The 14,770-nt window shown below is 46.7% G+C and overlaps 1 protein-coding gene across 3 annotated transcripts in view; it reads left to right on the top strand.

Annotated features, from left to right (window-relative positions):
• Positions 1–14,770, top strand: part of CTNNA2 (catenin alpha 2) — a 3,048,772-nt gene that overhangs the window by 3,023,428 nt on the left and 10,574 nt on the right. The window contains exon 19 of one of the 3 annotated variants that reach the window (XM_085642661.1): positions 13,943–13,975. The exons of the other annotated variants lie outside the window; for them this stretch is intronic. Coding sequence (XP_085498787.1) covers positions 13,943–13,975 — 33 coding nt within the window. The remainder of the gene's footprint in view (positions 1–13,942; positions 13,976–14,770) is intronic. 3 annotated transcript variants of the gene reach the window in all.

The raw sequence follows: 14,770 nt of genomic DNA, 5'->3' as shown, positions 1-14,770 counted from the left end.
AACAGGGTTAGTGGCACCACGTGTCCAAAATTTGAATTGCGAGCTCTGCTGCCCACAGTCTAGACTGCTATTGAGTGTTCGTTTGCACTTGAAGATGAATTTGGTGAATGTACTAAAGCTATAACTGATATAAAAAAGTTCTTGAAGCAAGGATACTAAAAGGATATTATGTAGGTTTTAGGCCTGCGATAGTTACTTGCCTAGTGGACTCTGTAATTAATGAATCAAGACTTAATTTTAATAGTGAGCCCTACTGACCGCTGTGTAGGCGTATCATGAAAAGATGAAATATGTATAGAATACACTGTCGAAGTGTTGTATTTTCTGAGTACAATCTTGTTGTTAGAAATTAGCATTTAAAATTCGAATTGCGAGCTCTGCTGCCAGCAGTGTTGACTGCTATTGAGTGTTCATTTGCACTTGAAGATGAATTTGGTCATTGTACTAAAGCTATAACTGATATAAAAAAAGTTCTTGAAGCAAGAATACTAAATGGATATCATGTAGGGTTTAGGACTGTGATAGTTACTTGCCTACTGGACTCTGTAATTAAGGAATCAAGACTTAATTTTAATTGTGAGCCCTGATGATCGCAGGGTAGGCCAGAGGTACCGGTCAGCAAGGGCCCATAGCCACGTGGCATTGAGTTGAGATGCACAGCTAGTGGCACCAGAAGCATTGAGAGTGTATGAGCCTGTGATGATGGTTGGTGAGGACGGGGCGCACTGGAGCAATGTGTCTTGTCTACTGGACTGCGTCATCTGCAATCGCTACTCTATCTGAATTGTGAGCCCTGCTGACCGCAGTGTAGGCCAGAGGTAGCGGTGAGCAAGGGCCCACAGCCACGTGCATACATTGGTGGCCCCACTTGCCTGCGTAGTTTAGGTTCGGTGGTACCACGTGTCGCCGGTCTTCCATATGGAAATACGCCTCACTGATCGAAGGGAGTCTGGTGTTGTGGTCGCTGCGAAAGACTTGGGGTCACTGCCATTCAGGACTCAGGACACAGTTCCACATGTGGGATCGGCTTGTGTTGAACAGGGTTAGTGGCACCCCGTGTCGCCGACCTTACATATGGAAATACACCTCACTGATCGAAGGGAGTCTGGTGCTGTGGTCGCTGCCATGGATTTTGGGTCACTGCCATTCAGGACTCAGGACACAGTTCCACATGTGGGATCTACTGTGCAGATGATGTGTCATCCGGGCAGGCCGTACTGGTAACAATGTCTGTTGCCTACTGGACTGCGCCATCTGCAATCGTGAGTCGCTCTGAATTGTGAGCTCTACTCACCGCAGTGGAGGCAGGAGGCAGGAGGACCGCTGCCTCCAGCTGACACTGTGGTGCGAGGGCTCACAATTCAGATCGAGTCGATATTGCAGATGACGCAGTCCAGTAGGCAACAGACATTGCTCAAGTCAACACCACGTGGCTGTGTGCCCTTCCTGACCACTGCCTCCGGCCTACACTGCGGTGAGTAGGGTCACAATTCAGATCGAGTCGCGATTGCGGATGTCATTTGAGATGTCATCAGTGATGTCACTGACTATGTCATGAATGATGTAATATGTAACAGCATCAGCAGTGAATTGCGGGGGCGCGAGTTATAGTTAGCTGAACTAACTATAACAGGGGAATTTCTATGGTTTTGTATGAGTGAACTGTCCAACTAACTATAACATGTCTGAAACCTATGTTTTTTTCAGTGAAATAAAATAAAATATTATATATATATATATATATGTATATATATATATAACTTTTAAACGAGGTCCCACTCGCGCTCTCAGAGTCTTCTGACACAAACAACACATATGAAATTATCCCTCAAGAGAAATAGACATCATTCAAAAAACATCAAAATTATTCCAAAATCTTGATCATCCTGACCCTTATTCCTCTTGCAAATGTATGGCCATTTCCTCATCCAGATTATGGCCTCCCGGAAAAAGGGTACACATGCCAATTATATGTCTTGATTCCCGCTGTCTAAGTCTCAAGACCCGGTTTCCACCTCTCGCTTTGGGTAGTATCTGTTCAATGGCATAATATTTTAATTTCTTATGATCTGAAAAATGGTGGCTGGCAAAGTGGCGGGCAATAGGATATTGTCTATCATTGTTTGTTATAGCCCGCATGTGTTCAAGAACACGTTTTTTTGCCATATGTGTTGTGCTGCCCACGTATCGTAGATTACATGGGCATTCCAAGACATAAATGACAAATGTACTAGTGCAAGTTAAGAATTGAGAGATAGTTATCATAGTATTGGTGCTGGTGTTCCAAAACTCTTTGACCATATTACTGTTACCACAAACAAATCCAAACAGTTCTGGCTGACCCCGGCGTCGTGGGCCAGCTACGGCATTGGGAAGACCCACAAACAGTACCTTTCAAAAATGCAGGGCGTCGATGACCTCTCGTTGAGTTTCCAAACACACGGCGTCAGTAGGCGTTGGTTTGGAGGTCGGTGCAGGAGTCGTCGGGGCTGGGTGGTTAGTTAAGAAAATACCTACTTTCTAAAAGTGGCATTTTCAAACACAGAATGTTAAAACTATCTTCACTGAAAGATGTATTTTATCATTCTGAGTTCAGGCATACTAAACTCAAATTTCTACCATGTTCCCTGGGTCAGTTAGGATTATAGGATGTTATAATCAAACTGCCCATTCTGGCCTATGGGGAACAGGTAGCCTTGCAATAGTGAAAAACGAAGAAGGCTGTAATTCACTATCAGGACATGCCACACACACCAGGGCATGTCCTACCTTTCACATACAATGCACCATGCCTACAGAGGTACCTTGGGCCTACTTTAGGGGTGACTAACATGTAGAAAAGGGAAGGTTTAGGGACTCACAAGTGTGTGCACTTGCTAAGTCGACATGGCAGCCCCAGGCTGCAAACAGGATCTGCAATGGCAGGCCAGAGTTACATTTTACCGGATGTTTACGTGGGTGGCACAATCCAGTGCTGCAGCCCACCAAGAGCATTTGATGTATGGGCCCTGACACTCGCAGTGCACTTTACTAGGGACTGACACATAAATCAAATAGGCCGATCATGGAAACACTAATCCATAACACATTGTACAACAGGAGCACTTGCACTTTACCATTGGATAGCAGTGAGGAAAGTACGCAGAATCATTACACCAGCAACAACAGAGTCAAAACCGGGAGGTCAGAAAGCAAAAACTCAGGGGAAACACGCCAAATTATGCCAAGTCTAACACATGTCCCCTCCAGCTGAAAGTAGGGAGAACTACCCAACCTCCTGGGAGTTCTCTTCACTAAGGCTGAAGAACCTGGACAGACCATCTGTGTTGGCGTGTTCTGTGCCAGGGCGATGTTCCACCGTAAAGTCCCTTCCCTGTAGGGAGATGGACCACCTCTACAGTTTTGGATACTCACCCCTCAGCTTCTTCAGCGCCCAGACCACAGCAAAAGCTTCCCTTTCTATGGCACTCCACCTCTGTTCCTTGGGGAGTAGTCTCCTGCTAAGGAAGACTACAAGCTGGTCTAGGCCCTCTTTATTCAGTTGTGAGAGTACAGCTCCCACACCATGCTGTGAAGCGCCAATCTGCACGACGAAATTCTTGGAGGAGTCGGGTGCCTTGAGCACGGGTGCGGTGCACATGGCTGCCTTCAGGGCATCAAAAGCTTTCTGGCAGGACTCAGTCCTAATCACCTTCCTGGGCTGCTTCCTGGAAGTCAGCTCTGTTAAGGGGGCAACGATGGTGCCGTAGCCCTTAACAAATCTCCTATAGTAGCTGGTGAGATCTAAGAAGGCTCTCACCTCTGTCTGGGTCTTGGGGGGCTCCCAAGCCAGAATGGTGTCAATCTTGGGTTGTAGGGGTGCCACCTGGCCGCTTCCTACCTGGTGTCTCAAGTACACCACAGAACTCTGCCCGATCTGGCACCTACTGGCCTTGATCGTGAGGCCAGCCCCTTGCAGAGCCCTCAACACTTTACCGAGGTGCTGTAAATGTTCCTCCCAGCTGGAACTGAACACAACAATGTGTTTCAGGTAGGCGGCACTGAAATCTTCCAGTCCAGCCAACACCTGGTTGACCAACCTCTGAAAGGTGGCAGGGCCATTCTTCAACCCAAAGGGCATCACCCAGAACTGGTAATGAACTTCTGGGGTCCAGAATGCTGATCTCTCCTTGGCCCCGTCGGTTAAGGCAATCTGCCAGTACCCAGACGTTAAATCAAACGTGCTGAAGAACCGGGCAGCTCCCAACTGATCAATGTACTCATCAGCTCTGGGGATGGGGTGTGCGTCAGTCCTGGTGACGGTATTGAGCCCACGGTAGTCCACGCAAAACAGTAGTTCTGGAATGGCACCGGGTGCAGCACCCTCTGGGACCAAGACCACTGGGCTGGCCCAAGGACTGTTGGAGGGCTCAATCACCCCTAATGCCAACATCTTAGAGACCTCCTCGTTGATGCAGGCCCTGACCCGGTCAGTCAACCTGTAAATCCTGTGCATTACAGGAGGGCTGTTACCAGTGTCCACGTCATGGGTACACCAGTGAGTAACACCTGGGGTCAGAGAGAACAGTGGGGCGAACTGTCCCAACAACTGGCAACGGTCCCCCTGCTGCTCTGGAGTCAGTTTAGGGGAGAGGATTACACCTTCCACTGACCCATCGTGCTCCTTGGTAGAGAGGAGGTCAGGGAGAGGCTCACTCTCCTCTTCCACCCCATCATCTGTCACCAAGAGCATACTCACATCGGACATCTTGAAGTGGGGCTTGAGGCGGTTCACGTGGAGGACCCTCAAAGGGTTCCTTGGAGTCTGCAAATCCACCAGGTAGGTGATGTTACTTTTGCGCTCCACCACCGAAATGGTCTGGTCCACTTGTCCTGCAAGGCACAAGGTTCCACTGGGGCCATGACCCACACTTTTTGCCCAGGTTGAAATACGACCAGAGTGGCATTCTGGTCATACTACCTCTTCATTTCTTCCTGGCTTGCTTCTAAGTTCGCCTGAGCAAGTTTCCTGAACCGGGCAGTTTGGTTTCTGAAGGCCAGCATGTAACTAAACACATCCTGGGGAGTTTTCCTGGGAGCTGCCTCCCAGCCTTTTTTTTACCAAACTCAGAAGTCCTCTGACAGGGTGGCCATACAGGAGCTCAAAGGGACTGTACCCGAGATACTTCTGAGGCATCTCCCTGTTTGCAAAGAGAAGGCATGGCAAGAGAACGTCCCAGTTATGCCTCATTGGTTCTGTTAGACCCTTTATCATGCCTTTCAAGGACTGGTTGAATCTCTCCACCAGACTGTTTCCTTGTGGGTGGTAAGGAGTGGTGAAATTGTAGGTTACACCACACTCCTTCCGCAGGGATGTCATATACTTGGATATGAAATTGATCCCCCTGTCAGAAACCACCTCTCTGGGGAATCCCACGCGGGAAAAGATCCCCATTAACGCCCGGCCCACCACTGGCGCCATCGTTGTCCTGAGAGGGATTGCCTCCAGGTACCGGGTGGCATGGTCCACCAAGACCAGGATGTACCTGTTGCCCATGGCTGTCTTGGGATCCAGTGGCCCCATAATATTCATCCCTACCCTTTCAATGGGTGTTCCAACAACAAGAAAAGATAGGAGAGGAGCTTTGACCTTCCTCCCACTCTTGTCACTTGCCTGGCAAGTTTGGCAAGACCTGCAGTGTCCATCTGACTGCCTTCGCATTTGGGGCCAAAAGAAGTGGGTGACAAGGCTGTCAAAGGTTTTGTCCTGCCCCAAATGTCCTGCCAAAGGCACATCATGAGCCAGACCCAGTAGGAAGGTCCTGAAGCGCTGGGGTACCACCAGCACACGGGCTGACCCAGGCTCAGCAACCTTAGGCTCACTGTATAGGAGACCATTCTCCTAGTAGATCAGATGTGATCCGGACTGATCACCAGCTGCCTGGTCTGCAGCCTGTCGCCGCAGACCATCCAGTGTAGGGCACTCTTTCTGCTCCTTGCAGAATTCCTCTGTGGTCGGACCCCCTTCTTGCTGCCAATGGGTCAGCTCAGAAATGTCCCCCAGCTCGGCTACTTGTTCCCCTGTAGGTACCGGGGCGTCCCCCTCAAGTTCAGCCTCCTCCCGGTCTGTGGGAACTTCAGGGGCCGGTTTCCCGTGCCCCCTGCCCTTTCTATTGGCAGGGATTTGGACCACTGTTTCAGGCTCCAAGTCCTCTTGATCACCCTTCACGGCTGCCATTGACCGAGTAGACACGCATGCCTACTCTGGCAACCCGAGCATCTCCAAGTGAGACTTGAGCTCAACATCCTTCCATAAGGACTGCTCCAGGTCATTACCTAGCATACACTCTACAGGCATGGTAGGGCTCACAACCACCCTCAAGGGACCTGAGACACCCCCACTCAAAGGAAACCTGTGCCACCATACACTGATGCTCTGAGTTGTTCACAGCAACTACTTGGTGGAATACCCCTGGGACTACTTGCTTCTCAGAGACCAGGTGACACCGTACTGTGGTCACACTAGCTCCAGTATCTCTGAGAGCCTCTACCCTTTTTCCATTGATGGTCACCCAGGTGCTATATTTCTTTGTGTTAGGGGGCTCCTGGTTTCCTGGGACCATCTCAATGTCCCCTAGTGAGACGAGGGTCATTTTTGCGGGATCCCCACCCTCCTGTGGGTACCCCTCTTCCCAAGTACTACACTAGCCAACACCTTGGTCTGCTCACCGGTGGGTAGCTGTGTCCCCTTTGGGCACCTGGGGTCCCCCTTCAAGTGCCCCACCTGGTCACATGAAAAACACTTGCGGGAGCTGGTCTCAGTAAGCTTTCCTGTAGAGACCCCTTTTTTCCTATCTCCGGGGGGATGGAAACCTTTACCCTGGGTACTAGTTTGGGGACCTTTAGAGAACTCCTGTGCTTTACCCTTGTGCCCCCCACTTTTCTGCTGGGGACCTTTGGCTGAGTCTCCCCCAAACGCTTTCTTGTGGACCCTGGTACTCACCCAGCGGTCCGCCTCCATAGCAAGCTTCCTGGGGTCAGTCAGCTGACTATCAACTAGGTGCTGGCGCAGATCTGCAAAACATAGACTAGACAAGTGCTCCCACGTAATCAAATTGTAGAGCCCCAGAAAATCTGTCACATTACTGCCCTTCACCCTGCCATCCAGCGACCTGCAGAACATATCCACACATTCCCACCAAGTGTTGGTCTCAGACTTTTTGCTGGAGCTAAACTGATCCCTGTACTTTTCAGGAGTGAGTCCATACCTAGTGAGGAGAGTGTCCTTCATGTCAGCATAGGTGAGGTCCTGCCCCTTACCCAAAGCTATCAGGGTATCCCTAGCATCTTCTGGAAAGAGAGGCCACAACCCTGCCCCTCTATTCTTTTCAGGGACCCCATTCATACGAATAGACGACGCATACCCTTGAAACCACCTTTGTATGTCATCCCCCTTCTTGTACTCTTTACCTACATTCTTGGGGATGTGTACAATCCTATCTATAAGAGCTGTAGAGTTGCTGCCACCATCTGAGCCTTATCTACTTTTTAGCTCCAGCTCATTGAGACTTCTCTCATGATCTGAGATTATCTTCCTTTTCTTCATGGCTATTCTTTTGTCTTCCCTCTCACTTTCTATCCTGAGTTTTTCCAACTCGAACTTCCTTGCTTCCCGCCTGTCCTCCAGCTCCTCTGGGGACAAGCTACTGCTGCCTGGTCTGGAGGGTTTCCCCCTCACAAAAGCACATCCACCCTAGAAATAGGCTCCTCCGCCTCTCCACTGAGTTCACCAGATTGCCCACTGGCATGTCCGGCTGCTACCCAGGCCCTTAGCGCCTTTTGTAGCTCATCCTTCCTGGTGAGGACTCTGACCTGGACTTTCAGGTTCTTGCAAATCACTTTCAATTCCTTTACGTTGAAGGATTCCAACCTATCCTCCTCAAAGGCAATTTTCATTGACGCAATTGATGATGCTCTAGATTCAGGCATGTTGAAGTAGCAAGTTCAAACTGGCAAGATCAAAAAATAGGCCAAACAGAAAAAGAACCAGTATGTGGTACGTATGCACACCAATCACTGTAAGTCAAGCGCAAACACAAGTCCTATCCTCACCGCTGACAAACAATGTTAGAAATGGGGGTCTCTAGTTGGCAAGGGCTTGCACCTTTGTCCAAATAGGGACCCTTCTTTCTATTCAGGGCAAAGGAGTTACACTCCTAAAATAACCCCTTGGTAGCTTGGCACGAGCAGTCAGGCTTATCTTAGAGGCAGTGTGTAAAGCATTTACACATAACCAACAGTAATACATTGTAAGCACTACAAATGGACACCACACCAGTTTTGAAAAATATCCAATATTTTTATATACCTAAGACAAGACCAAAACGATAAAAATCCACAATACAGTACAGTTCCTTGATGTTGATAGCTCCGCCCGGGGCTATTATGGCGTCGTGAGCAAAAATCCAAACTGTTCTGGCTGACCGCGGCGTCGCGGGCCAGCTACGGCATCGGGAAGACCCGCAAACAGTACCTTTCAGAAATGCAGGGTGTCGATGACCTCTCGTTAAGCTCACAAACACAAGGCATTGGTAGACGTCGTTTCCGGAGGTCGGTGCAGGAGTCGTCAGGGCCCTCGAAGTCACACGTGTTGCAGATCGAACTCCTTTTTGCTGAAGTCAGGAGCGCTGGTGTCGGCAGGCGTCGGGTGCTGCAGTGCGAAGTGCAGCGGTGTGGGGTGCAGTGTCCTCAGGTCGCGGTGCGAGTAGCGTCTCGGTGGCAACGTCAGATGGCGTAGTCGGTGAGACCAGGGTCACGGTGTGAGATGAACGAGGTGCTCGTCACAGAGCTGGCAGGTCACGGTGCAAGCAGTGGCGTTGTCGTTGCTGGAGCGCTGTCGTCGGCTGACGAACTGGAGTCGATGGCACCGGCAGGCCAAGGCTGCGGTGTGGGATGAGTTTGGTGCGTCATGTAACTTTATGAGCGGTGCCCTCGAACCACGGTGCAAGCAGCATCGTCAATTCCGGCGTGGAGCCGGGTTGTTGAGGATACCAAGGTGTCTATGTGAAGCGAGGCGGTGCAGCGTGCGGGGCACACCGGTCGTGGTGCGAGCAGTGGCTCGTTGGCGGCATCAGCAGGCGTCGTCGGTGAGACCAGGGTCGCGGTGCGGCATTGCGGCGGTGCCTTCAGGACACAGAGTTGGCAGCGGCGTCATAGACGGCGTCGAGCTTGAAGTCTTTGCTGTTCCTGAGTAGATTGCAGACAGTTCAAATCAGTCCTTTCACTGCCCAAGACAGAAGCAGCCACTGCAGGCCAACACAGCGAAGCACATGGCAAAGTGGTGGTTCCTCCTCACGGCGTCTCCAGCTCTTCTTCTTGGCAGTCTTCTTGATCCAAAAGAGTTCTAAAGTCTTGGGGTTTGGGCCCCAATAGTTATACTAGCAAATCCTTTGTCCTTTGAAGGCAGAGGGGCCTGTACCTAGTTCAAACCAGTTCTGGGTGCATTCTGCCAGTGTGCACCTTCTTCCTTTGTCACTGTGGGCCAGGGTCCTCAGACGCACCACAGGAGGCGGAGCCAGCATTGTGGAAGGCAGGCACAGCCCTATTCAGACCCAGGTGCTACTCCTAACACCCATCTATGTGCAGATAGGTCTATTCAGCCCTGTGCTGACTCACCCTGTCTCCTGGAGTCTCCCCCAGCCTCTATCACTCACAAACCAGACAGACAATACACAAACTAGCAGAAGCAGGCTGGATGGATAGGTAAGAAAATACCTACTTTCTAAAAGTGGCATTTTCAAACCCAGAATGTTAAAACCATCTTCACTAAAAGATGTATTTTATAATTCTGAGTTCAGGCATACTAAACTCGAATTTCCACCATGTTCCCTTGGTCAGTTAGGATTATAGGATGTCATAATCAAACTGCCCATTCTGGCCTATGGGGAACAGGTAGCCTTGCAATAGTGAAAAACAAAGTAGGCTGTAATTCACTATCAGGACATGCCACACACACCAGGGCATGTCCTACCTTTCACATACAATGCACCATGCCCACAGGGTTACCTTGGGCCTACCTTATGGGTGACTAACATGTAGAAAATGGACTGACACATAAATCAAATAGGCCAATCATGGAAACACCAATCCATAACACATTTTACAACAGGAGCACTTGCACTTTACCACTGGATAGCAGTGAGGAAAGTGCGCAGAATCATTACAACAGCAACAACCAAGTCAAAACCGGGAGGTCAGAAAGCAAAAACTCAGGGGAAACACGCCTGAAGATGCCAAGTCTAACAGACTTTGTCTGCAGTTTCGTTTTAAACACTTTCAAACGTTTACGTTTTGCGATCTGTCTACTGTTCCGTCAGTAGAAGTGCTGTGAAATTTGTTGTTACCGGCGTGGCAGATTTCAACTTGAGAAAAGTATATCCTACTCTGCTTTCTTGTGAAATACAAAGTCTCCTAATGACCTGTTTTTAGTTTCGATAATTTTAATGGCCAGCCTCTGAAACTGTTTAGGATTAAAATGTCATCTGTCATGGATTTTCTGTGACTGCTGGAAACCAAAGGCTGCAGTTAGTGAAAAAACGTCAAGATTTGCAGGGCATGCTGCATGTAGTGTTTTGATAAAGGGAAGTAAAGGGTTATGACAACCTTGCCAGATTTCCAAAATAAGCACAACCACTTACTAAGGGCTAGTAAACATCCAAGCAATAACATTATATGTTTCACTATTAAGGTCAATGAGTGATAGGAGTTGTAGCTGGTTAGTAATTTTTTTACTGCATTGTGACTATTCTGTAAAGAAGTGTGTGTTCAAATCTTTTCTACATTGCAGCATTGTTGGGATGGGTTAATGGATATGAGGATATTGTTCCAGATGCTGGATGCAGAGATGGAAAATGCCTGCTGTGCTGCCTTGTTTTTACTTTTTACACTTCTTAGTTTTCAGTCTGATAGTATCCTGTATGACCCCCCCACCCCTCCAAGCCCTCCTTATTTATCAGGCTTGCACACTTCCCTATTCATCACAAACTTTTAGGCCTCACCTCTTTGAAATGTCACCAGCCGCCACTGCTGCTAACTGCTGACCACTTTGCAAATAGTAGCTATCTGGGAGTGGAAAGGAGCTATTGGAGGATCAAAGGACAACACTAGTACTACTTCTTTTGACTTGAAGATTCCAACGAGGAGGTCCTATTCTTTCACAGGACCATCCTAAGACAGCAGTCTCCACACACAGTAGAAGGGAAAATCAGTTCTTCCACCTATCACACAGTTAGAGCTGGAATATGTATCCTAGGCAGGTAGAGTTAACATCTCGGTTTCATAGGACAATGGCCTGAGTTGGCCTTGTTGTAGCTAAACTTATGCATTAGTAAGTCAATGCAGCAAGTTAGAAGTAGACACATTTAGACCTTGGTTGATCATACAAATGTTGTCATATAAGATTTTGTTCAATTGTTGTTTGTAAGCAGTTCCAGGAGCCCTTTGCAGAGGTATTCCTATTTCGCGAACTTTCCTTCCAAACGCACTTTTTGCCCACGGTTATGAAGATGTATAGCGCCAAGTGTGTTCCCATGGCCCTATATGGTAGCGAGGTATGGGGTTACAAGGCCTCGACAGAGATCCAATCAGTAGAAAGCGCCTTTTTCCGGAAACTGCTGTCACTCCCCTCATCTGCTCCTATTTTTAATATTCATGAAGACCTGGGGGTAGGTTACCTTACTGATCAAATTTCTATGGCTCCATTATTAGGCTGGTTAAGAGTTTGGGCTCAGCATCCTCCGAACCTAAATCAACTTATTATTCAAGACTGCTTGTCTCTTGATAAAGCCATGTGTATTCCTTGGTTGCGATACATCAAATCTAATTTGGAGTCACTTGGTTACCTCGACCTATTTGATAAACCAAGCGTGATGAGTAAAATAGAAATAAAGGCCATCAAGACTCAGTTTGTGAGTAGAGCAATGTTGCTGAGGGAAGGAGGGGAATTGGGTAAGCTGACAGTCAGGAGATTTGTCATGTTAAGTATAGGCAGAGCGATTCAGCAAACCATTCCATCTGTTTTTGTTAATAAGGTTCAAGCATGGCATGCTTCCCTGGCTGTTAGCTTACCCGAAGGGTTTTTTCAAAGAGGGTACCCTGGGGCCCTGTCCTTGTGATAGCACCTCAGAACAAAATACGCTGCATATGGTTTTCTTTTGTAAATTTTACACTTTGCAGCGCAAGAAATTTATCTGCCCCGTTTTTAAGAACTGTAATTTTGAGCAAGTGAGGCCCGCAATGGTTTATCTGCAAATGTTAGGGTCACCACTGGTATGTTTCGGGGTAGCCAGTTACATCATAGGGGCCATCAGGTGTAGAAATCGGGTGTAGTTCTTTGGGCACCTCCCTCATTTTTAGTTTTGTCTGATAGTTGGAGAACGTGGATTAATGAATTAGCTTTGGTTTTATGGAGATGCAAAAATTGTAGAATCACTGGGTTGACATACTTTTTACTGTGATTGTTTGTCAATTATATTGTATTATTCATTATTTATGAAACATTGTTAATTGTGTTTATTTTGGTATTGTATTAATGGATTTTTCAGATTACTGTAATTGTAACTATTTGCAATATGAAATATCGTCGTATGCTTTGATGGTTTTAACATTTTTAACCGAATAAAGCTATTGTTGATTGATTGATTGATTGATTGAGTTAGTGATCCGATTTTGGCATCACACATAGTCAAATGAAAAGCAAATTTTTCTGCTCAATTACAAGGTCCTTATTGAGGACCATTAACTTTGCTAAAAATTCATTGCAAAACTAAAAAGCTTGAGAAGAGATTTGGCCTTCAACTGTCTGTGCCTGAAAATTAGAAATTCAACTCTACTACATCACCATGAATCCATGAGCTAGTGGTTCTCTTTGCGCTTGGAATGAAACTAAAGTTACCCTTTTGTGAACATTTTTGCTTTGAAGTTCAGGTTCAGATTAATTTTACATATCTTTTTCGATCTGGTTATAACATTTCCTGTTTTATCAGGGCATGAAAGCCCTACTTTCTTTGTGCAATCGCAATGCATATGATTATGGGTGAATTACTCAAAAAGTGTTTTAGTATTTTTATTCTTTGGTTTAATTTTACTAGTAGCAAGGTTTTTGATACTATATTAGTCAATATATCAAATAAATGGCGCCCATATGATCTAATGCACATGTGTTGTTCTTTCAAAAGCTTTGACTACAACTTATTTTGCTGATACAAAAGAAGACAGTGGAAGCAAAGAAAATGAAACTGCCTTACAATTCGAACAACGTTTGAAATCAGTTTCATACTATGATGCCCAGAGAATCCGTCAGTCACTGTGGTTTACCAAACACCACTCGGTTTCACATAGGGGAACAATGTAACAATACATTCTTATACTGGACAACAGCGTATGAATGGTGCCTCTATTAGAATTAAACAACATGAAACTAGGCCTCTTTTTGTGTCTGTCAATGGGGTTTTGGCCACCTGTGATGAATACAGAAAATACATAAACTATGATTCAGGAATAGGGGGAAGGCATGCTGTAGGGTCTGGCTTTCGTCTCATTGTATTACCCCAAGGTTTCTTGACTTTCAGCAGAGAAAAGAAAAATACACACTGTGGCCACCTGTTGGCAATAATCGTCATGCTTTGTTAGGAAATTTTAATTCAACAGCGATTGCTGTGACAGGTGTAAATCGATCAGAATACCTCACACAGGCGACACTTACCTGTAAATGGTAAGGCAACTAGTATTGTTCCTACATGTTGCCATGATAGTGCGATATTGTACATTATGGAATGCCTAATAAAATGATGCTATATAAACATATTGGTATGATAGCTTCATTTGCATTAAAAAATGGGATTCATATTACTGTATTTTTTCATTTTCTGTCCCACCTTATGTTTGTCCTCCTACTCTCTTTTAGTTGTCTTCCATCTCAGAATGGGATGTACAAAAGGTACTAAAGTCAAACTTTGTTTACCCCCCTTCGTCCTCTGTAGCTAGAACACGGGCAATCTTGATATCAATGCTTTTAGCCTCTTCACATGCTTCCCATTAGACATACTCTATTAGCATACATGTCAACAGGAAGCTCATTCATTCCATCATTAGCCCTTTCCATAGAAAGCCAAACATCGTCTGTCTCAATTGTCTACTCGCCTTGAATTCAATGCCCCTGTCACACATGGGGTTTTTCTATATGGGGGGGGGGGGCGCCCCTACCCACTCAATAAACTCACTTCGGTAAGGTCACAGTTATGAGACACCATCTTCTCAATCTCTAGTAGGTATGGCACATGCAGCAGGCAACACCCAGAGAAGTACATGCTCATTTCAAGCAGTACCATCAATTTCACAGTGAAGAAAGCAGCACAAAAATATTCCAAAACAATTTAGAAAAATAGAGAGAACATTTTAATGAGAAAAAAGACCTCAAGATCATCAAAATAGGTTAAGGGAGATTCAGGTTAATGGCTTTTTTAAGTCTTAAGTCAAAAAGCAAGTTGAAAAAGCCACGTTCTGTGGAGAAACAACAGGTTTCAATGGTCCTGGGCCTAGGCTCAATGTTGCCCGTCAGATACACCAGGAGGTTTGTCCTGGTCAAAGGTATTACCTTCATACTTAGGGGCATATTTATCAATATGTTGCGTTGCACTTGCGTCATGCAAGAGGGGCGCAAGGGTAACGCAACACTCAAGTAAGATTAATGAAGACACGCAAGGCCACCTTGCATGGCTCTGCATGGCTTGAT

The sequence above is a fragment of the Triturus cristatus genome, chromosome 2_2 (genome assembly GCF_964204655.1).
Source record: "Triturus cristatus chromosome 2_2, aTriCri1.1, whole genome shotgun sequence".
In the NCBI taxonomy this organism is placed as follows: Eukaryota; Metazoa; Chordata; class Amphibia; order Caudata; family Salamandridae; genus Triturus; species Triturus cristatus.
This window is presented reverse-complemented; position numbering and strand designations above follow the sequence as displayed.